The sequence below is a fragment of the Pyxicephalus adspersus genome, chromosome 9, assembly GCF_032062135.1.
Source record: "Pyxicephalus adspersus chromosome 9, UCB_Pads_2.0, whole genome shotgun sequence".
Taxonomy (NCBI): domain Eukaryota; kingdom Metazoa; phylum Chordata; class Amphibia; order Anura; family Pyxicephalidae; genus Pyxicephalus; species Pyxicephalus adspersus.
The window spans coordinates 3,778,400-3,795,490 of record NC_092866.1 but is presented as its reverse complement, the minus strand read 5'-3'; the positions used below and the strand labels follow the sequence as shown (position 1 = coordinate 3,795,490).

Sequence of the window (17,091 nt, the reverse complement as noted above, 5' to 3'; positions counted from 1 at the left end):
CTCTGACCATCTCCTGTACAATGTCTGCAGTCTCTGACCGTCTCCTGTACAATGTCTGCAGTCTCTGACCGTCTCCTGTACAATATCTGCAGTCTCTGACCGTCTCCTGTACTATGTCTGCAGTCTCTGACCGTCTCCTGTACAATATCTGCAGTCTCTGACCATCTCCTGTACAATGTCCGCAGTCTCTGACCATCTCCCATGCACGGAACTTCTCTGACCCCCGATTTTTACACCAAGCCACCAAAAACCACCTAAATTTCACCCCTTCATTGACTCCAAAGCACTTTAAGAAATTGGTGAAATTCTAGGAAACGTTTTCATTTCTCCCCAGAATACCGTTCCCATCTCTGTACATGCGCAGGTCTGTGTTGGCCCCGCAGGTCGGCTCCTCTTTTTGGCTCATTCTGCGGGATTTTATTATCAGCTAATTATTGCTGTGACTCAGCGTCCTATCGGTTACTCAGTAAACAGAACCAATGATTTTCGATCAGTCGCTGGTGCAGGGAAAGATTTTTCATCCAGATAGGGGTAATTAAATGTATTAATTACAGCTCCTCAATAGGTACATTATGTCATTTCATACACGGCTGCGCTGGGTTGGGTGAATTGGCCGACTGACTCGTTTTTCCTGTTTCCTCAACTATAAAATCTTTTTTTAAGGTTGGCATCGCTGCCAGTTCCTAATCACGCCAACCTGTGCCTGAGAATCGATGGTCGGGTTCCCTGATGGGCTGCCCGATCATTCACCAATATCATATCGCCAATTATTTACATCCTTATCATATTCAGGAACACATCCGGGTTTTTGTTGTCATTCATTCAAATGAAAATTTTTTATACTCAAAAAGTTAAAAAACAAAACAGTTGTTGGATTTACAGGAGCGCTGCCCACATCCACAACAGGAAACTTGGCATCCTGTCCATTTCTGTTTTATGTTTGACCTAAAAAAAAATGTTATTTATTTTAAAATGCAGAAGAAGAATTATTTTTGTTGATGTGAAGATCAAAATGATTGGATGACGGAGTAGGGATCAGCTGAAATCGATTCCAATTGGCTGAAAGAAAAAATGGGGCTTTCCCAAAGACTCCAATTTTGTAGCAACCCTGCTAAGGTTTTTCAAATCCTAGATTGTAAGCTCTTTGGGTCAGAGTCCTCTCCTCCTCCTGTGTCACTGTCTGTATCTGTCTGTCATTTGCAACTCCTATTTATTGTACAGCGCTGCGTGATATGTTGGCGCTATATAAATCCTGTTTATTAATAATAATAACCCCAATGACAGTGCTGGCACCCAGAGGTTATGAGAGCCCCGCGCACTGGAGTGTACATTTTGTTGATCGGCACCAACAATAATTTTGGAAATAGTTTTATTTTTATTAATGAAATTTGTTAAAAATGGTTCAGTTAGAATTACTTTGAGTTTTAAATTGGAGTTCAGCCCTCTAAAAGATGCAGCATAATGCAATACAGCACAACAATGGGAGCGGTAATTATAAATCATGTATTTCTATGTTCATGTATTCTGCACGTGTTGGGAAAATCAGCGAAATGTATGACGACACAGCCGGGGTGTACAGAACACATTGTCCTAACCTACATATCACATACAGGAATTGTCTTCTGTGACTGATCTATGGCACAATTGTGTCCCCTCCATTCTCCTCTCACTCCTTCACTTTCTCTCTGTCACTCTCTCCTCTATCCTTTCCTTCTTCTACCCAACCACTTTCTACACTATTACTCCTCACTCTTTCCACTCCCATTTCCTTCTCTCTCTTATTTCATCTTCCTTTCTTTCTTTCTTTCTTTCTCTCTCTCTCTCTCTCTCTTTCTTTCTCTCTCTCTCTCTCTTTCTTTCTCTCTCTCTCTCTCTCTTTCTTTCTCTCTCTCTCTCTCTCTCTCTTTCTTTCTTTCTTTCTTTCTTTCTTTCTTTCTTTCTTTCTTTCTTTCTTTCTTTCTTTCTTTCTTTCTTTCTTTCTCTCTTTCTCTCTTTCTTTCCTTCCTTCTCTCTCTCTCTCTCTCCACCTCCTCCCTTTTCTAACTCCTCTCATTCCAGTCTCTCCTTTCTTCCCTCTTCTCTCCCTTTTCTCTCTTTTCTCTTCTGCCCTCTCTTTCACTCTCACTCCTCACCTCTCCCCTTCTGTCTATTCTGCCTTCTCTCCCCCTCTTTCCTCCTCTCTCCTCTTTCTTCTTTCTCTGTGTTGACTCCCCCTCTCTCCTCTCCTCTCCCCAGCCTCTTTTTTCTCTCTTATCCCTCTCTTTTTCCCTCCCCCTTTCCTTCTCTCTCTTATTTCATTTTCTCTTTCTTTATTCTCCCCCCCCTCCTCCCCCAGCCCCTTTCTCTCTTTTTTTCTTCCCCCTTTCCTTCTCTTCTCTCCTATTTCTCCCTCTTCTACCTTCCTCCCCCACTCCTATCTTCTCTCTCCCTCTTTCCTTATTTCTCTCTCCTTCATCTTCCCTCACCTTCCTCCCTCAATATCCTTTCCCATTTCTCTTCTCTTCCTTTCTCTCCATTTTCCCCCTTCCATTATCCTCTTCCTTCCTCCTTCTCTCTCTTTTCTCCTCCACTTTTCCATTTCCCCTTCTCTTTCTCCCTCTCCCCTCTTATATCTCTCTTTGTGTCTTCTCTCTCCTCCATCTCCCCCTTCCTCTCTCTTCTCTCTCTGCCCCCCATATCATTTCCCCCTTTTTCTTCCTCTCTATATATATTTCCTCCCCTCTCCTTTCTCTCTCTTCTCTTATTTTGCCCCCTTCCCTTTCTTTCTCTCCATTTATCCCATCAAACTCAGATCAGCTGATTGGTAATACATTGTGAAGTTGTCCTAGTAATAAGGAATGATTATGTTTTGGTTTGTTTGGCATTGTGGGGGGCAGTCTGGTAGGATAGGTCCTTGTATAATTTTAGGGGTACACCTCCTCTCCCACCATGTATGGAAGCTTCCTGCTGTGCTTTTCTAATGCCCCCCTTATATTATCTGCCCCTTTTCTCACACTTGTGGATCTTTCCGGTAAGGGCAGATAAAAGGGAACAGACAGCGATGTATCGGGTACTCGGCACTTCCTGGCCAATGATGGGAAATGTATTGGGTAACTTCCAAGCTGTCACTTTATGTAAGAAGACAGAGGCAGCACTTCCTGAGTACTCTGCTGCTCAATACTGGGTGACCCTGGACTTTGCTCAGCCAATCAGAATTTAACCACCTACTCTGTTCTGTTCCAAGTTAAAAACATTGAGAGATAAGGGACCGGCCTGTCCTGGACTCACTGGAAGGAGGCCAATTATTTACTGGACATGAAATCTGGCCATGGGTCCTCTATGCCGGCCCTCATGGGTCTGGTGGACTTTTCAGCTTTTTTATTATGAATTAGGCAAATTGGGGGTAAAAGGATTTCCAATCCAACTGGACCCAAAGACAAATTCTTCTATTGCCCCCAAGGGTGTCCAGCACCTTTTGTTTCCTGGTCTGGGCCATGGGTGCACAAGAGGGGGCAATGGAGCCTGCAACCCATGCTGCCAATGTAATTCACAGCACATACAAGGGGGCAATTTGGCCCTTTTATCTTGAGTATTAGCTCCCCCATATAACCTGACAATGTTACCCCAATCATCAGCCCACCCGGGATTAACGCAGATCATCAGATAGACTTTTATACTTTGAATTCAGCAGGCTATTCGCAGTGCTGCTTCTCTTACAAACTTTTCTGCAGTGCAACCTCCCTCTTCTGCTCCATAGCATGATCTGGTGACCACATGATGTCATGAAAGATATAATAAAATATAAAGCATAAACCTATCTCCAATATATTTCAGACATAACTGTGACCTGGACTGATAAGTGTTGGATGGAGTGAGGAGGTATTAGAGCCTCTGTTGTGCTTTTACTGCAACCTTTGTCCCCACTGAGATCTTCCTTCACTTCCTGTCCTGGTGACCACAGAGGAAGTGGGGGAACCTTCCCTGCGGGGTCACGCACAGTAATAACAGAAGGTGTATAAAAGAAGAAACATATTTGGCTGGAGAGGAATTTGTATATAACTTCTGGCCTTTCCATTGGTTGCCTGGCTGACATGTTGATCCATGGACAATGTCAGCGACCCAATTTCTTCCATTATTGCAGATTGCGTTGCTTTTGCTGGCATGCTTGTTACGGGTCAATGTTTGCTTGCCTTTGTTTTTAAAGTGCACATCAGAAAATCCCGATTTGCATTGCATTCTAAGCTCCTATAAATTAGGTCTGTACGTAATATCCTCCATACCCCCTGAGGAAGCCCAACTAAAGGGTGAAACGCGTCGGGGACATATGACTATATCATTCAATTATTATTCAGACTTATCAAACTTGTGTATCTTGGTATACGTGCAACCATAGATAGTTTTTTAATATCTTTTGTATGAACTTTCAATCAATTATTTTTGGAATAGAATAAAGTTTAACAAAAAAGAAATCTGTATCTGTGTTTAGGTGCCACTATAAAAGCCTCCTGTTTTGCTTCTATCCTTTTCCTACGAGAGTAAAACATATTATCAGGCTGGGCACGAAGCAGGCTTACTTGTTTTTTCTCTTAGTCCCTTTATAACTACGTCTCTATCTTCAGTGTATGTCTCTCTGTGGCCCCATTGGGGAGATTTTCTCTTACTTCCTGTCCTGATGACAACATGCCACCCATACAGAGGAGAAATCTCCCCATTGCAGCTCCAAATCTCTGTAAGTCCTATTCTTCAGCCTGAGGGCTATGTGGATGTTGGCTACACATCGTTTATTAATGGTGCCAATGGTGAACCATGCTTGTGCAATGTATGCCAGCATGGCAGTTGTAGCCTATGCCAGGGGCAGACATGATGATGGTAATGCAGGAGCACAGGAGGGGACAAGGAAGGAGCGTTGTCACCCTATTACAGGAAGTACCATAATGAGGACATATTAGATATTCCTAAGTGGCCTATAATAATCAAGCCCTCTCCCACAGCAATAGTCAAGCCGGCCAACCAATCCGATTCCAGCGTACTAATAAAATATGATTTGTGTTTGCACAGCTAAAGTCAGTGTGGACTCATTTTAGATTTGCTCATTATGGGGCCCCATGTTCAGGAACAAATGTTCACATACCCACAATGCACCGGGGCATCCGAAAAGTGATACATAGTTGTTGCCATTCAGTCCCAGAAATTGATACATCATGTGATATATTATACAAGCATAGACTGGGAGGATAAGGATAATGGAGGGATTACCAGACCGCACTGAGATTCCTGATCATTAAAAACATGGAGTGTCTGTCTCACCAATAATCCTGCTGCATTGCCTCGGCATTAGTCATGTGATCAGCCCAGGTGTATTGAGGTTTACGGGGGGTTGGGATTGCAGGGTGACCTGCACCCTTTCTTGTTAATGCTTATTGGGTCCATCTGAATTAAGGCTATGAAGGGGTGTGTGGGAAGGGGGAGGGGGTTTCAGGTGCCCAGAAAGGGCCCTCCAGCTTCCATGGGCACCTAGACTGTTCCAATCATTGTTAAATGAAATTTAAATTCCAATATACCTTATATATTACTCAGTATTTCCTCCATCACTCCCCTCGCTTCTTTGCATAACCTTTTATGTAGCAGCCAAAGAGGGGGCGTTGTATGTGTGATCCCATGTGTGTCACTGCACCAATGTGCCCAGCCAAAGGGCCGATAGTCTGACGCACCTACATCCTGGGGTCAGGGCTGGTTAAGGGAGGCCAATTGGCCAATGCCCAAGGCCCCCATGTTCTCCAGGGCCCCAACTGAAATGGCAGGGGTGCAGGTAGCTGGAATCCTGTTCATTTGGAGCCCTCACCTCATAGTTACCCAGGGCCCCATTTTATCTAAATCCGTCCATGTCTGGGGTGCAGATTTATTATGGCCATAGCTTTCCTGCAAGTGAATTTTAAACTGGACTGAATGGCTCCTTATTTTTTTTTCTCAAACCTTAAAGCAGGGGGGCGTCAAATTCTGGCCCGTGGGCCAAATCTGGCCCTCAAAGTCCTTTTTTTTGGCCCCTCAAAGAATTCTGAAAATGAACTACATCATCATTTTCAATACATAGACATTATTCCTGTACACCCATCATGTGACACAAAGCCTAGGCAATGATCACATGGTGCCTGACTACCAGGGACATTGTGTTTGTTTCAATCCATTAGAGACTGCATAGTGTAATATTTAGTGTCAGACAAACTTGTGATTTGAGAGGATGAACAACACACAGGCTGCATAGATAGATAGAAATTAGTCTTTCCAACCCTAAAGTGTGTGTAGAGGGGTTTGTTTTAGTTAGTTATGGATAAAGTAGTAAACGTCCTCAATTTTTTCAATAAATTTCAGGTTTAGCCTCCGACTTGGTTTAATTTTTTAATTGCGGTCCTCTGTGTACTTGAGTTTGACTCCCCTGTCTTAAATGGTCACTCCAAATGCAAACAAGTAAAATCCCAGCCACTGGTTGACTTAGCTCGTTAGGACTGCAGGGGTGAGGACTCTGCTCCCGCGTTCCCAGCTCCGCCCACTTATTGCAGAATTACACAGAGCAGCCTCATTTCCCAGTTGGGTTTTTCATTTTTTATCTATTACAGAGAAAGCAGCAAGAGGAATGATTTACTGCAACAGGAAAAGTGAGACTCCCCAGCGACAAAAGCCAGAGAATGACACCCGCAGGTTTTGCAAGGACTGACCCTTTACATTCTTTAGGAATCAGCAGAAACTTGCCTGAAACACAGGAATCACACAATATATATTTATAACGTAACATTTTCCCCTAATTAAAAAACCCGACACACAAACTGATAACTTTACAGTGTATATTCTTTATTTATATTGAAAATAAAAACTGAAAACATATGCCATTGTGTTTCACAATTATAATTAATAACAAATAAAAAGAATAAAAACTTTTTTTTTCAACAAATAAAATTAACTCTTAAAGCTTTTCGGGGAAAAAAAAGGGGAATAATAAATTCTTAAAAAAATTTGGGGGGCCGTAAATTTGTCCCAGCAGCAAAGGAGAGTTAAGGGGTTAAAATAAAAGTGAAGGGTTAATGAAGCTGTGCTCTGCATACAATCATAAGGCACGGGTACTGGTTAGTGGGGTGTTAGGGCTTCGGAGGGGGCGGGGGTGCGTCCATATTTGCCCCCACAGCGGACCTGCGACCTCTGCAACAGGTGATAATAATAAAAATATTATTTGGCAAGAATATGATCCAACAAGAAATGTTCAAAGCTTAAAAAAACTGCAATTTGTTTTGATTCACATTTGACCGGGTCCACTTTAATCTGCCAAAGCCGATATATACAAGAGATTAAAAGGCGCAATGCAATCAGCCAATAGCAGCTCGGTAAAGGTAGACAACTTTTTTTTATTATATATAAAATGCCTTATTATGTTTTTCTGTATTACAGTATGATAATGTGAGGGTCACACACAATTCCCTTTACCCCACAATGCAGCTTCTTATTACACTCAAGTCATTAAATACGTTTTGTGCGTTCGATAAAATAAAAAAAAATGTCTTTTGGCACGCCGATCGTCTCTGCAAGTGAAAGCAAGGGCCGATCCTGAAAAAAGTGAATTTTCTATAAATATATAAGGAAGTCCAAATCTGCTCCAAAAACCCAAAGCTGCATCTTCCCGATAGATTTGTGTCTGGTGACTTGAGCTGCACCAAGCAAGAAATACAGTAACAGATACACCGAACCGTGATGAGAAGAAGGCACTTCAAAAAGGTAAAAGGTGCGCAGTTATAGCCAATCACAAGACACTTCAACAACCCAAAGCCACCCGTTGGGTCGGCACCAAAATTCCAGCATGTGCAGCAATGATAGGACACACTGGACTTTGTGGTTCCAACGCAACCGAAAAAGTTACCCGAACCGGTCCTATGACCTACAGGGCTTGGGGTCATGTGATCTTGTTTACCCCTCTAAATGCCATTGAGTGGCAGAAAACTTTATAAAACATTTATCGTCTGACCGGCCTCAGGTTGCATAGAAGTTATTAAAACTTTTTGAGAATAAAAAAAAAAAAACATGGACCATGATAATAAAAAGTACAATAGGTTCTGACGGAGGCTCACCACTACTGCATTAGCACCGGGCTGTGAGAATTTGGCAAGAATTGACTTGCAGCGTGGTCACCACCACAAAAAAGGAACAACGGCGAGCGTCCAATGTTCTGGCACAACACATGGTGGGATCCAAGTTGGTGGAAGTGTCCTTATCACTTCTGGTGGATCCACAGGAGATTTGGGGTTGGCCCTCATGCACAGTTGCCCATCACTTTGACCAGGGAGCTCTCGGGAAGTTGCCTGAAGATGCCCCTGAGGGTCTCCAACTCTCTGCTGAGTTGTTCCACTCGCTTCCTCAACTTATCGTTCTCGTTGGACAACTCAACGACCTTCTGTTGGGTCTCAGCGTTTCTTATCTTAGCTTTGTCCCTGCTCTTCCTGACCGCTATGTTATTCCTCTCCCTCCTCACCCTGTACTCGGTGCTGCTTTTGTCCACCCATTTTTTGGACTTGCCTCTGCTCTCTGAAGATGAAGAAGAGGTGGAAGACGAGGAGGACATGCCCTTGGACGCCTGCAGCTGGTGGTGATGGTGGTGATGGGGAAGGTGGTGAGGACTTGGCACTGGGGTGGGTGGAGGAGTCGGGTGCCCTGGTTGCAGGTGCATAGTAGTCTGGGCACAATGGGCCACCTGGTACTGCAGGTGCTGGTTGGCAGGGTGGGGGTAGAGGGCAGCTAGAGATACCCTGTTGGCCTCCTCCTCTTCCCTGGGCTCCTGTTTGATGACTAGGGGCCTCAGGCCATTGTCCAGCTTGTTGTCCATGTAGGTGGCCATGCAGCCATACATCTGGGGGTGCCCAGGGGCCCCTGCCAGCCCTTGCTGGTAGTCCATGGTGGCCTTGGCTCGGTCCTGCTTGCTGTTATGGAACAGATCGGCCAGGAACTCGTCGTTGAAGGCTGCAGGATCGATGTAGGCACTGATGTCTATGGAGTTCTCGTTCTCGCACAGATCGCTCACCTCCCCGGCCGGCTCCCTGTAGCTATAAGCCGGGTGCTGCTGGGCTGAAGGCTGGGCGCTCATGGATGGCCGGGATTCGACCTCGTAGAAGTTGGCTAGCTCCATGGAGCTCCTATAGCCAGCCAAGCATGGTGACGAGCTCCGGGAATCCAGGGTGAGCTCGGGCTGACTCGGTGCAAGCGATGGACGAACAGGTGACAACGCCAACTGCAGCCGAATGACTGCGGGAGAGCCGCTGTCACTCTATATATAGGCATGAGGATAGAGGCGCCACCTGCTGGCTGCTGAAGTGTACTGCGGAGAGATTACAATCCAAACTTCTGCTGCGCTGATCTCCCCCCAGCAATTCTTTCTCTGCATTTATGTTCTGGATCCTTTCTATTTGTTTTATGTCTTTCCTTGGGAGCCCCTTAGGATGGCCCTGGCCTCTGTTTGTACTGATCTTAGTGCAGCTTGCCCTTTGGTCTATAGATACAGAAAAGCTGCATTTTGATTGGACAGGTTATGGATATTACAGTCAGAAGTCAGAATTAGGAATGGGGGTCACCCTGGGCTCCCACCGCAAGAATAAGGCAACTTGCTTTATATGATCAGTTTACATTGTAATGCCTGAAAGACATATGCATGCTTCTACAATTTTATTTATATAGCGCCAACATATTACGCCGCGCTGTACAGTTCATAATCATGTCACTAACTGTCCCTCAAAGGAGCTCACAATCTAATGCCCCTACCATAGTCACATGTCATTATTACAGTCTAAGGTCAATTTTGGGGGAAGCCAATTACCCTAACTGCATGTTTTTGGGATGTGGAAGGAAACCAGAGTACCTGGAGGAAACCGACACAAACACAGGGAGAACCTACAAACTCCATGCAGTTAAGAGTCCTGGCTGAGATTGGAATCTGGAACCCAGCGCTGCAAAGGCCGGAGTACTAACCACTGAGCCGCCGTGCTGCCCCAACACATTACTCATTGGGCCTGATTTATTAAAGCGCTCCAAGGCTGGAGAGGATACACTTTCATCAGTGAAGCTGGGTGATCCAGCAAACCTGGAATAGATGTAGTCCAGGATTGAAAACATTTGCTAACAAATGACTTTTAAGAACTCAATTCCAGGTTTGCTGGATCACCCAGCTTCACTGATGAAAGTGTATCCTTCGCAGCTTCGGAGAGCTTTAATAAATCAGGCCCATTGCACCTCTGCGGTAGATCATGAAAGAAAGGAAGAAAAGATAGCCGGGGTATTTCAAGTGCGGCAATGTAATGAGAAAAAAAATCAAGCATGCATATAGCTACAGTTTAAACATATCGAATAATGCTTCGGGGCAGAGTCCTCTCCTCCTGTGTCACTGTCTGTCATTTGCAACCTATATTTAATGTACAGCGCTGCGTAATATGTTGGCGCTATATAAATCCTGTTTATTAATAATATTAATGCTGGTCGCTCCCGTTGTGGGAAGACCAATGAACTAGACAACAAAGTCCTAATAAAATGATAACAGATGAACGTCTCGTGTCCCCAGGCATTTCGCTTCTTTGGGCTTCCTCAGGGGACTTGGTGGAGAGTTTGTTCAATAATTGGACTGAATACTTATCATAGGATGTCTCAGGAAGAAAAGGTGCAAAGAAATAATAATCATTACTTGATATGTTTACATTGTAGATATATGCATGCTTGATTTTTATTCTCAATACATTGCCGCACTTAAATACCCCGGCTATCTTTTCTTCCTTTCTGCCGCAGAGAACTCAAATCGTCCATAACCTGATACAAATCCCTAACATTACAATATCATTGTACAAATGAGCTTCACGTTTTGGTATTTAAAAGACATCCTTGAGCTGCAATCGGTGACTTTGCCTAGGCTGAGATGACATTATCAGTCTGCTGCAGGCAAGAAGAAGCATTTCCTCAGTCTCTTCTTCCCCCACCCAGTGATTGGTGAACACAACCAAGAACTGAACCGGACTGAAGATTTATAGGATTGTGTCATCTCTGGGCTGACATTTCAGTCCAGGAAGTAAATAATAACCCTGGATGATTGCTGAACAAAGATGGCTCCTTCCTTCTGGTGAGGAAAGCAGATGAAGATAGATAGGGGAGTGCTGTGATCTCTGTAAGATAAAGAATACCTGGAAATGTTGCACTGACAGAACCTGCTGCCTATCTTATGAAAACATGATGACAGGTTCTCTTTAATTTGTTCCTCTTTTTGTGACTTGCATGCCGGACTGGCAATCTTGTCCCATAAGGAATGCATTGCTGGTGAATGAGGATCGCTAATTCATTTGTCAGGTGATCCAATGAATGTTGATATATCAGATCCAGTAAATGGATTGCAGATCTCTCACTCCATGGGGTGGTAATTATGGTCGGCCCTGCAGGATGGGAATTTGGGGCAATTACCCCTGCGGAGGGATTAGATAAAAATGAACATAGGGAAGGATACACATTAACAGAAACAAGTCTGTACCCCAGGAAGGTGTCATCACAATCCTGCACCCCGCTGTGTATGGTGACAAGTAATGGTGACAACGTATTGGAAATCCATAATTCCTTGCATGTCAATTGATCTTATTCGTTGTCACCTTGTTTCTTTATGGCAACATAGTTCCAGCTTTCCTCTCCAGGATCTATTGCTGTCCCGGGCTCTGCATATGTCCGCTGCTCTGGGTTCGGGGAATCTAAATCCCATTTGAACAACCAAGGTGCCCATCGCCGCTGCTCCAGGTTCAGGTGCCCAACTCTTTTTTGATCGTCTGAAGCCGATGGAAGCCATTGTCCATCTCTGTCAAATGGCGCTCATCCAAATCATGTGACTATATTGTTTCAACACATTATCGCCTGTTACATTAGTCCCTGAAGACTTCTATGGGATTGGTCATGTTGCCGCACTGGACACTGCAAGGTGCCCATCGCCGCTGCTCCAGGTTCAGGTGCCCAACTCTTTTTTGATCATCCAAAGCCAATGGAAGCCATTATCTATCCCTGTAAAATGGCGCTCACCTATCCCTATATCGGCTTCTCTGGAATCGGCCGGGTCACCACACTGACTCCGTGAGGCGCCCATCTCTGCTGCTCCGGGTTCTGGGATCTGAACCCGACTCTCTTTTGATTGGCCAAGGGCCACAGAAGCCATTGCCTGTCCCTCCCAAATGGCGCTCACCTATCCCTTGTATCTATATTATTTCAGCATCTGGATAGGTGGCTCAGCTGGGTGAATGTGCAGATACACAGGTGGTGAATGTGTTTATCAGTGTTGCAATTTCTGTGGCACCTTACTAATAAGTAAACTGTCATTTATTTCTCCAACGTACCAGTGTGATGGCAACAAACTGCCGTACATTGAAATAGCAAAATGACCGATGTGATTCTTTGGGCACATTAGGGTGCATTGAGGGCTCCAGGGATTAATGCACCATCATAATATAAATATAGGGCATGCATGGCTTATTCACACTAAATTGCACATAAACATGCACATTTGTGCAAAACAGCTAGTAATGTGAGTTGTATGAAGCAGTTCCATCCGTTCTGAATTGCAGCCAATGCACGTGGTCAGTGTAATTGCATGGCACTAGATGGGTGTTGATGGCACATTCATGGATTTGTTTGGGCATTGGCAGTCCATGCAAATGAATGGGCTGCCATGATGCACAGCACCGCATGGCCCCAGCATTTGAAACGCATCAGTACTGCAAAAAGGTGAATGGGCCCTACGGAATGCCTAGCTTACCTTTGTAGTGAATCTTTGTGCACACTCAAAAATTCTCACTGTACATTTTTTATTGCGTAGAGCAACCATAGAACAAATGAGCTGCTCTGTTCCAAAATTGAGGGCATGGGATTTGGGGGTATTCTGCTCTCCTTCAGAAACCAGTGGCATCCATTAGTTATTCATTGTATCCTGATGCCAAATTTTCACCCATGTTGATTGTGAATGATCATGTCAATTAAAAACTGAGAGACTCAACTGCTGGGAGACATCAATAACCGCAGGGGGCCATTACCAGACAGGATTTAGGACTTGCTGTAACTGGCCAGATAACAGAGGGTCAGGGCTAAGCCAATGAACAAACACTGAGCTTCCAAATCCAACCACCAGGGGTGCTGGAGGGGCCGCAGGTGTCTCACTTGTCTTGCTGCACAGAAAAGATATCTCAACCCAAAATAATTATATATTGCAGCCACGTCATGTGAGATGAACTGAAATCACAAACATTGTTATCTTCCTTTCATATCTTCTATACACCACTAATTCATCCAGACCCCAAATGATTACAGATCTGCCCTAGGGTGACAATCATGGCCCATCATAGGGTATCCTGGAGCAGTATATGTGGATATGCTGGGTCTCCTATGGAGGAAAGGCGATGTAATGGAAAATGGGCTCTGAAAATTGGTGCAGAATCACCATGCACAACTGACAAACGGGACGCCATAGATAGGAAAGGGGGTGAAAGAGGCAGCACGGAGATTAACAGGACTATGATGGAGGAGAAAGGGGGGAAAAATAGTTACATAGTCAGGCTGAAAAAAGTTCAACCATTTGGGAAATCAACACAATGAAAACCTGCATATTCCAAAGAGAACCATATAGGCAAAGATGATCCAGAGGAAGGCAAAAAAACCTCTCATAGACTACGGTTCAATTCTCTCCAATGGAAAAATCCTTCCTGAATTAAAACATTTTTTGGGAATTGTTTGTGCTGCACAATACACAGAGAAAATCCAATGTCATTCAATTAGATTTTATATCTACTTTAAGTCTTCATGAAGTCAGCCAAACTTCTGATCACAAATTGCCTCCAAATAAAAGGGATCACAAGTTGAATGTAGAATTATATTACAAATCCTGAACAAACTGATGAGACTGATGAGCAGTAGACGTATCTATATCTAGATCTGGATCTGGTTGTTTTGAATTTTTACAAATTAACACCACTTAGAGACACAGGCCCTAATGTAGGCGTTAATGGGGGTGATAATGGGGGTCATGTGACATATTTACTCAGTATTAGCATCCTAATTGGCTCGCAGTGTCCCCCCTGCTGACTACTAAGTAGGACTTGTCTGATGAGCAGCCACCTGCGGCTACTCCAATATCCTGCAGCTCTTCCTGGAACAGGTTCCCCCTAAATCGTCCTCTGCCCAGCCTGAGGACAACCCAATGGGTACAAATGACAATCAAAAACATCAAAATGATGAATGATTGGTTTAAAGAAGTTGGTTGGAAATATTCTGTTTGGACATTTCTCTCTGCTAAAGGTCCATTTGTATGTTTTTTCCTGATCCAGTTCCAGTACATTTTTGATGCTGTTGAACAGGAAGGGAGGGGTTGGAATTTTTGTGTCCCTTAAAATCCAAAGGGTTCAATCATGTTGGGTGATAATGCGTTATTGTCTTTGCACAGACTGGAAGCACCTTATTGCAAAAAAAGACTTCACCCCCCTTCTCTTTATTTTCCTAATGCAGAGCTTGGCATGCGTCTGTGCTGCCATATAGTGCACGGAGTGGCACTTGAAGATGAATGGCACTACCATGCACCACAGTTTGTGCATTTACCAGCATTGCAGTAACTGAAGCGCATGCTTTACAGCGAGGCATTAGCATGAATGGGCTCTTTAAATGAAGCCAAAAAGATTTCCCAAAACACAGTGCACCCCCAAATCTAGGACACATGGAAGCAACTCCGCTAAACATGGCGGTATTTTGCAAAGGGGGAACCAACTTTTTGGAACCTCCATGATTTGGCACAACTCTTGGTCTTTTCTTTGCTTACTCAAGAGCTTTTATACCAACTCAGTGTCTCAGACTCAAAATTTGCCCCCTGATCCCCCCAAGCCGCCCCCATCAGGCCTGAGAGAGCAGCTGCACTTGTTGGACGCCCAGGCTGTGAGATCAGTGGGGTTCTCAGGTTTGCTTTAGCAGACACCCAACTAAATAGAGTTTTAATTGCTTGATTCTCTGGAAATGCAGATTTACTGGTAAAACCGGTTCGATTAATCTATTTATATTCAGAATGCTAAAATGGTGCCAAAAAATTGTGCGCAGTGAAATGACATGAACCGTGAGACCGAAAGTGCAACGAGACGAGGTGATAACAACCCAACTCAGGGTCAGGCTATCCATTTCTGCAATCACCTGTAGAACGTTGTCATATAATCCGGCACAGGTTGTGTTCTGGGTGCAGATGTGGGAAAGATTCACCTGCTGCAATGTCCCACGCAGGGCCCCATGCAACTCCTGCTGAGCAACTTTTTCCCTCTTGCAGCTGGGTGGTTGTCTGGAAATGCCATCTATGCAATGGAGTCGCAATTGGAAGGCCAACATTACCCAGCTTTTAGGAGTTCATGTACTTGGGCACCGGAGTTGACTTGGGCAAGCCAGTCATAAATATTCTGCTTGCCTTTGACTTGCTTCTGAGCTGCTTAAGTTCTTTTTTTTCTTGTTGATTCTGTTTTGTCTTGAGTCGCTTATAATTAGTTGATTCTTCGTTGATTGGTGCCGCCTGCTTATGACTAATTTGCTTCAAGCGGTTTCTAAGTTGCATTGACCGTTTTCTGGGTTCATTTGCAATGCTTTGGCAAGAAACCCAACCCATTCACACGCAATATATTCTATATGGCCCAAAGGGAATGGGCTCCTTTCCCAATGAGCTCCTCTTCTAATAGGCTCCTCTTTCAATGGGCTCAGTTGTGTCCAGTGAGGAGTACAATGACATGCATGGATTTTTATGGCCCAAAGGGAATGGGCTCCTCTCCCAATGCGCTCCTCTTCTAATAGGCTCCTCTTTCAATGGGCTCAGTTGTGTCCAGTCAGGAGTACCATGACATGCATGGATTTTTATGGCCCAAAGGGAATGGACTCCTCTTCCAATGCGCTCCTCTTCCAATGGGCTCCTCTTCCAATGGGCTACTCTTTGAATGGGCTAAGTTGTGTCCAGTGAGGGGTACCATGGCAAGCATGGACATTTTAGAGCAGCCTTTGTACCCCAGAGGAATCCTTGAAATAATCTGTAGGTTTTTGGTAACTCCTGCTATAATAATTTGAGAACAGTGAGAGCCCCCCTCCCCTTACAGTGGTGGTCAGAGTAGAATCTTGATATGCAGCTAAAAAGATGACCAGTGTTGTGCCACAAGCAGCCAAGTGGCATTGGACCTGGAGCTCAGAAACACCTTAAGGAACCCTGGTCCAAAACGATTGGGTTTAGACAATTTGTGTTCACGGTTTGGTTAACACCCTTTTCTGTCTCCCCATGACTGCACCTCGGGGTACAAAGCCAACTCCATAAAGACATGTGGTCACCAGTTTAGTGTGGAGGAACTCACAGAGCCCGACCTTAACCCTACTGAACACCCTTTGTTATGAATTGGAATAGTGAGCCAGGTCTTCTCATGCAACATCAGTACCTGACTTCACCAATGGAGGCAAATCCCCACCATCAGTACCTGGCAAATTCCTACAGACAGCCTCCACAATCTTAGAGACCAAGGTCATGGCCAGCTCCGCGTCGGGCCTAGTGGAGGGGTAGGGGGCACTTCATATGGTTTTGTCCTACAAACATATAAAATAATGTGATTTACTACGCTGGGGCTCCCTGCACCCCACTTATCTTCTTATGCTCCATCCGGCATGCACTGTTATCTCATGCTGTATCTCCTCTATTTGCAGGAGGCCGTGGCCCCGCAGGACATCTCTGCTGGCTGTTTACCTTGGCCTGCTGGCAGCTCACAGTCCTCGGGTGAACTGCACCGGGGTCCCTACTGATAATTGTGCCCGTCATTGGCTTTTCAGTTCTTTTCAATTAAACAAAGCATTCAACTGTCCCTATTCTATAGACTGCAGGCATTGTACAGGAGACGGTCAGAGACTGCAGACATGGTACAGGAGACAGTCAGAGACTGCAGACATGGTACAGGAGACAGTCAGAGACTGCAGACATAGTACAGGAGACGGTCAGAGACTGCAGACATGGTACAGGAGACAGTCAGAGACTGCAGACATGGTACAGGAGACAGTCAGAGACTGCAGACATTGTACAGGAGA

At 44.7% G+C, this 17,091-nt stretch overlaps 1 protein-coding gene across 1 annotated transcript; it reads right to left on the bottom strand.

Annotated features, from left to right (window-relative positions):
- Positions 1-6,804: 6,804 nt before the first annotated feature.
- CEBPA (CCAAT enhancer binding protein alpha) lies at positions 6,805-9,257 on the bottom strand. Its single transcript, XM_072422017.1, has one exon. The coding sequence runs from the start codon at positions 9,140-9,142 to the stop codon at positions 8,273-8,275; it is 870 nt and encodes a 289-aa protein (XP_072278118.1). The 5' UTR covers positions 9,143-9,257; the 3' UTR covers positions 6,805-8,272.
- Positions 9,258-17,091: the final 7,834 nt, after the last annotated feature.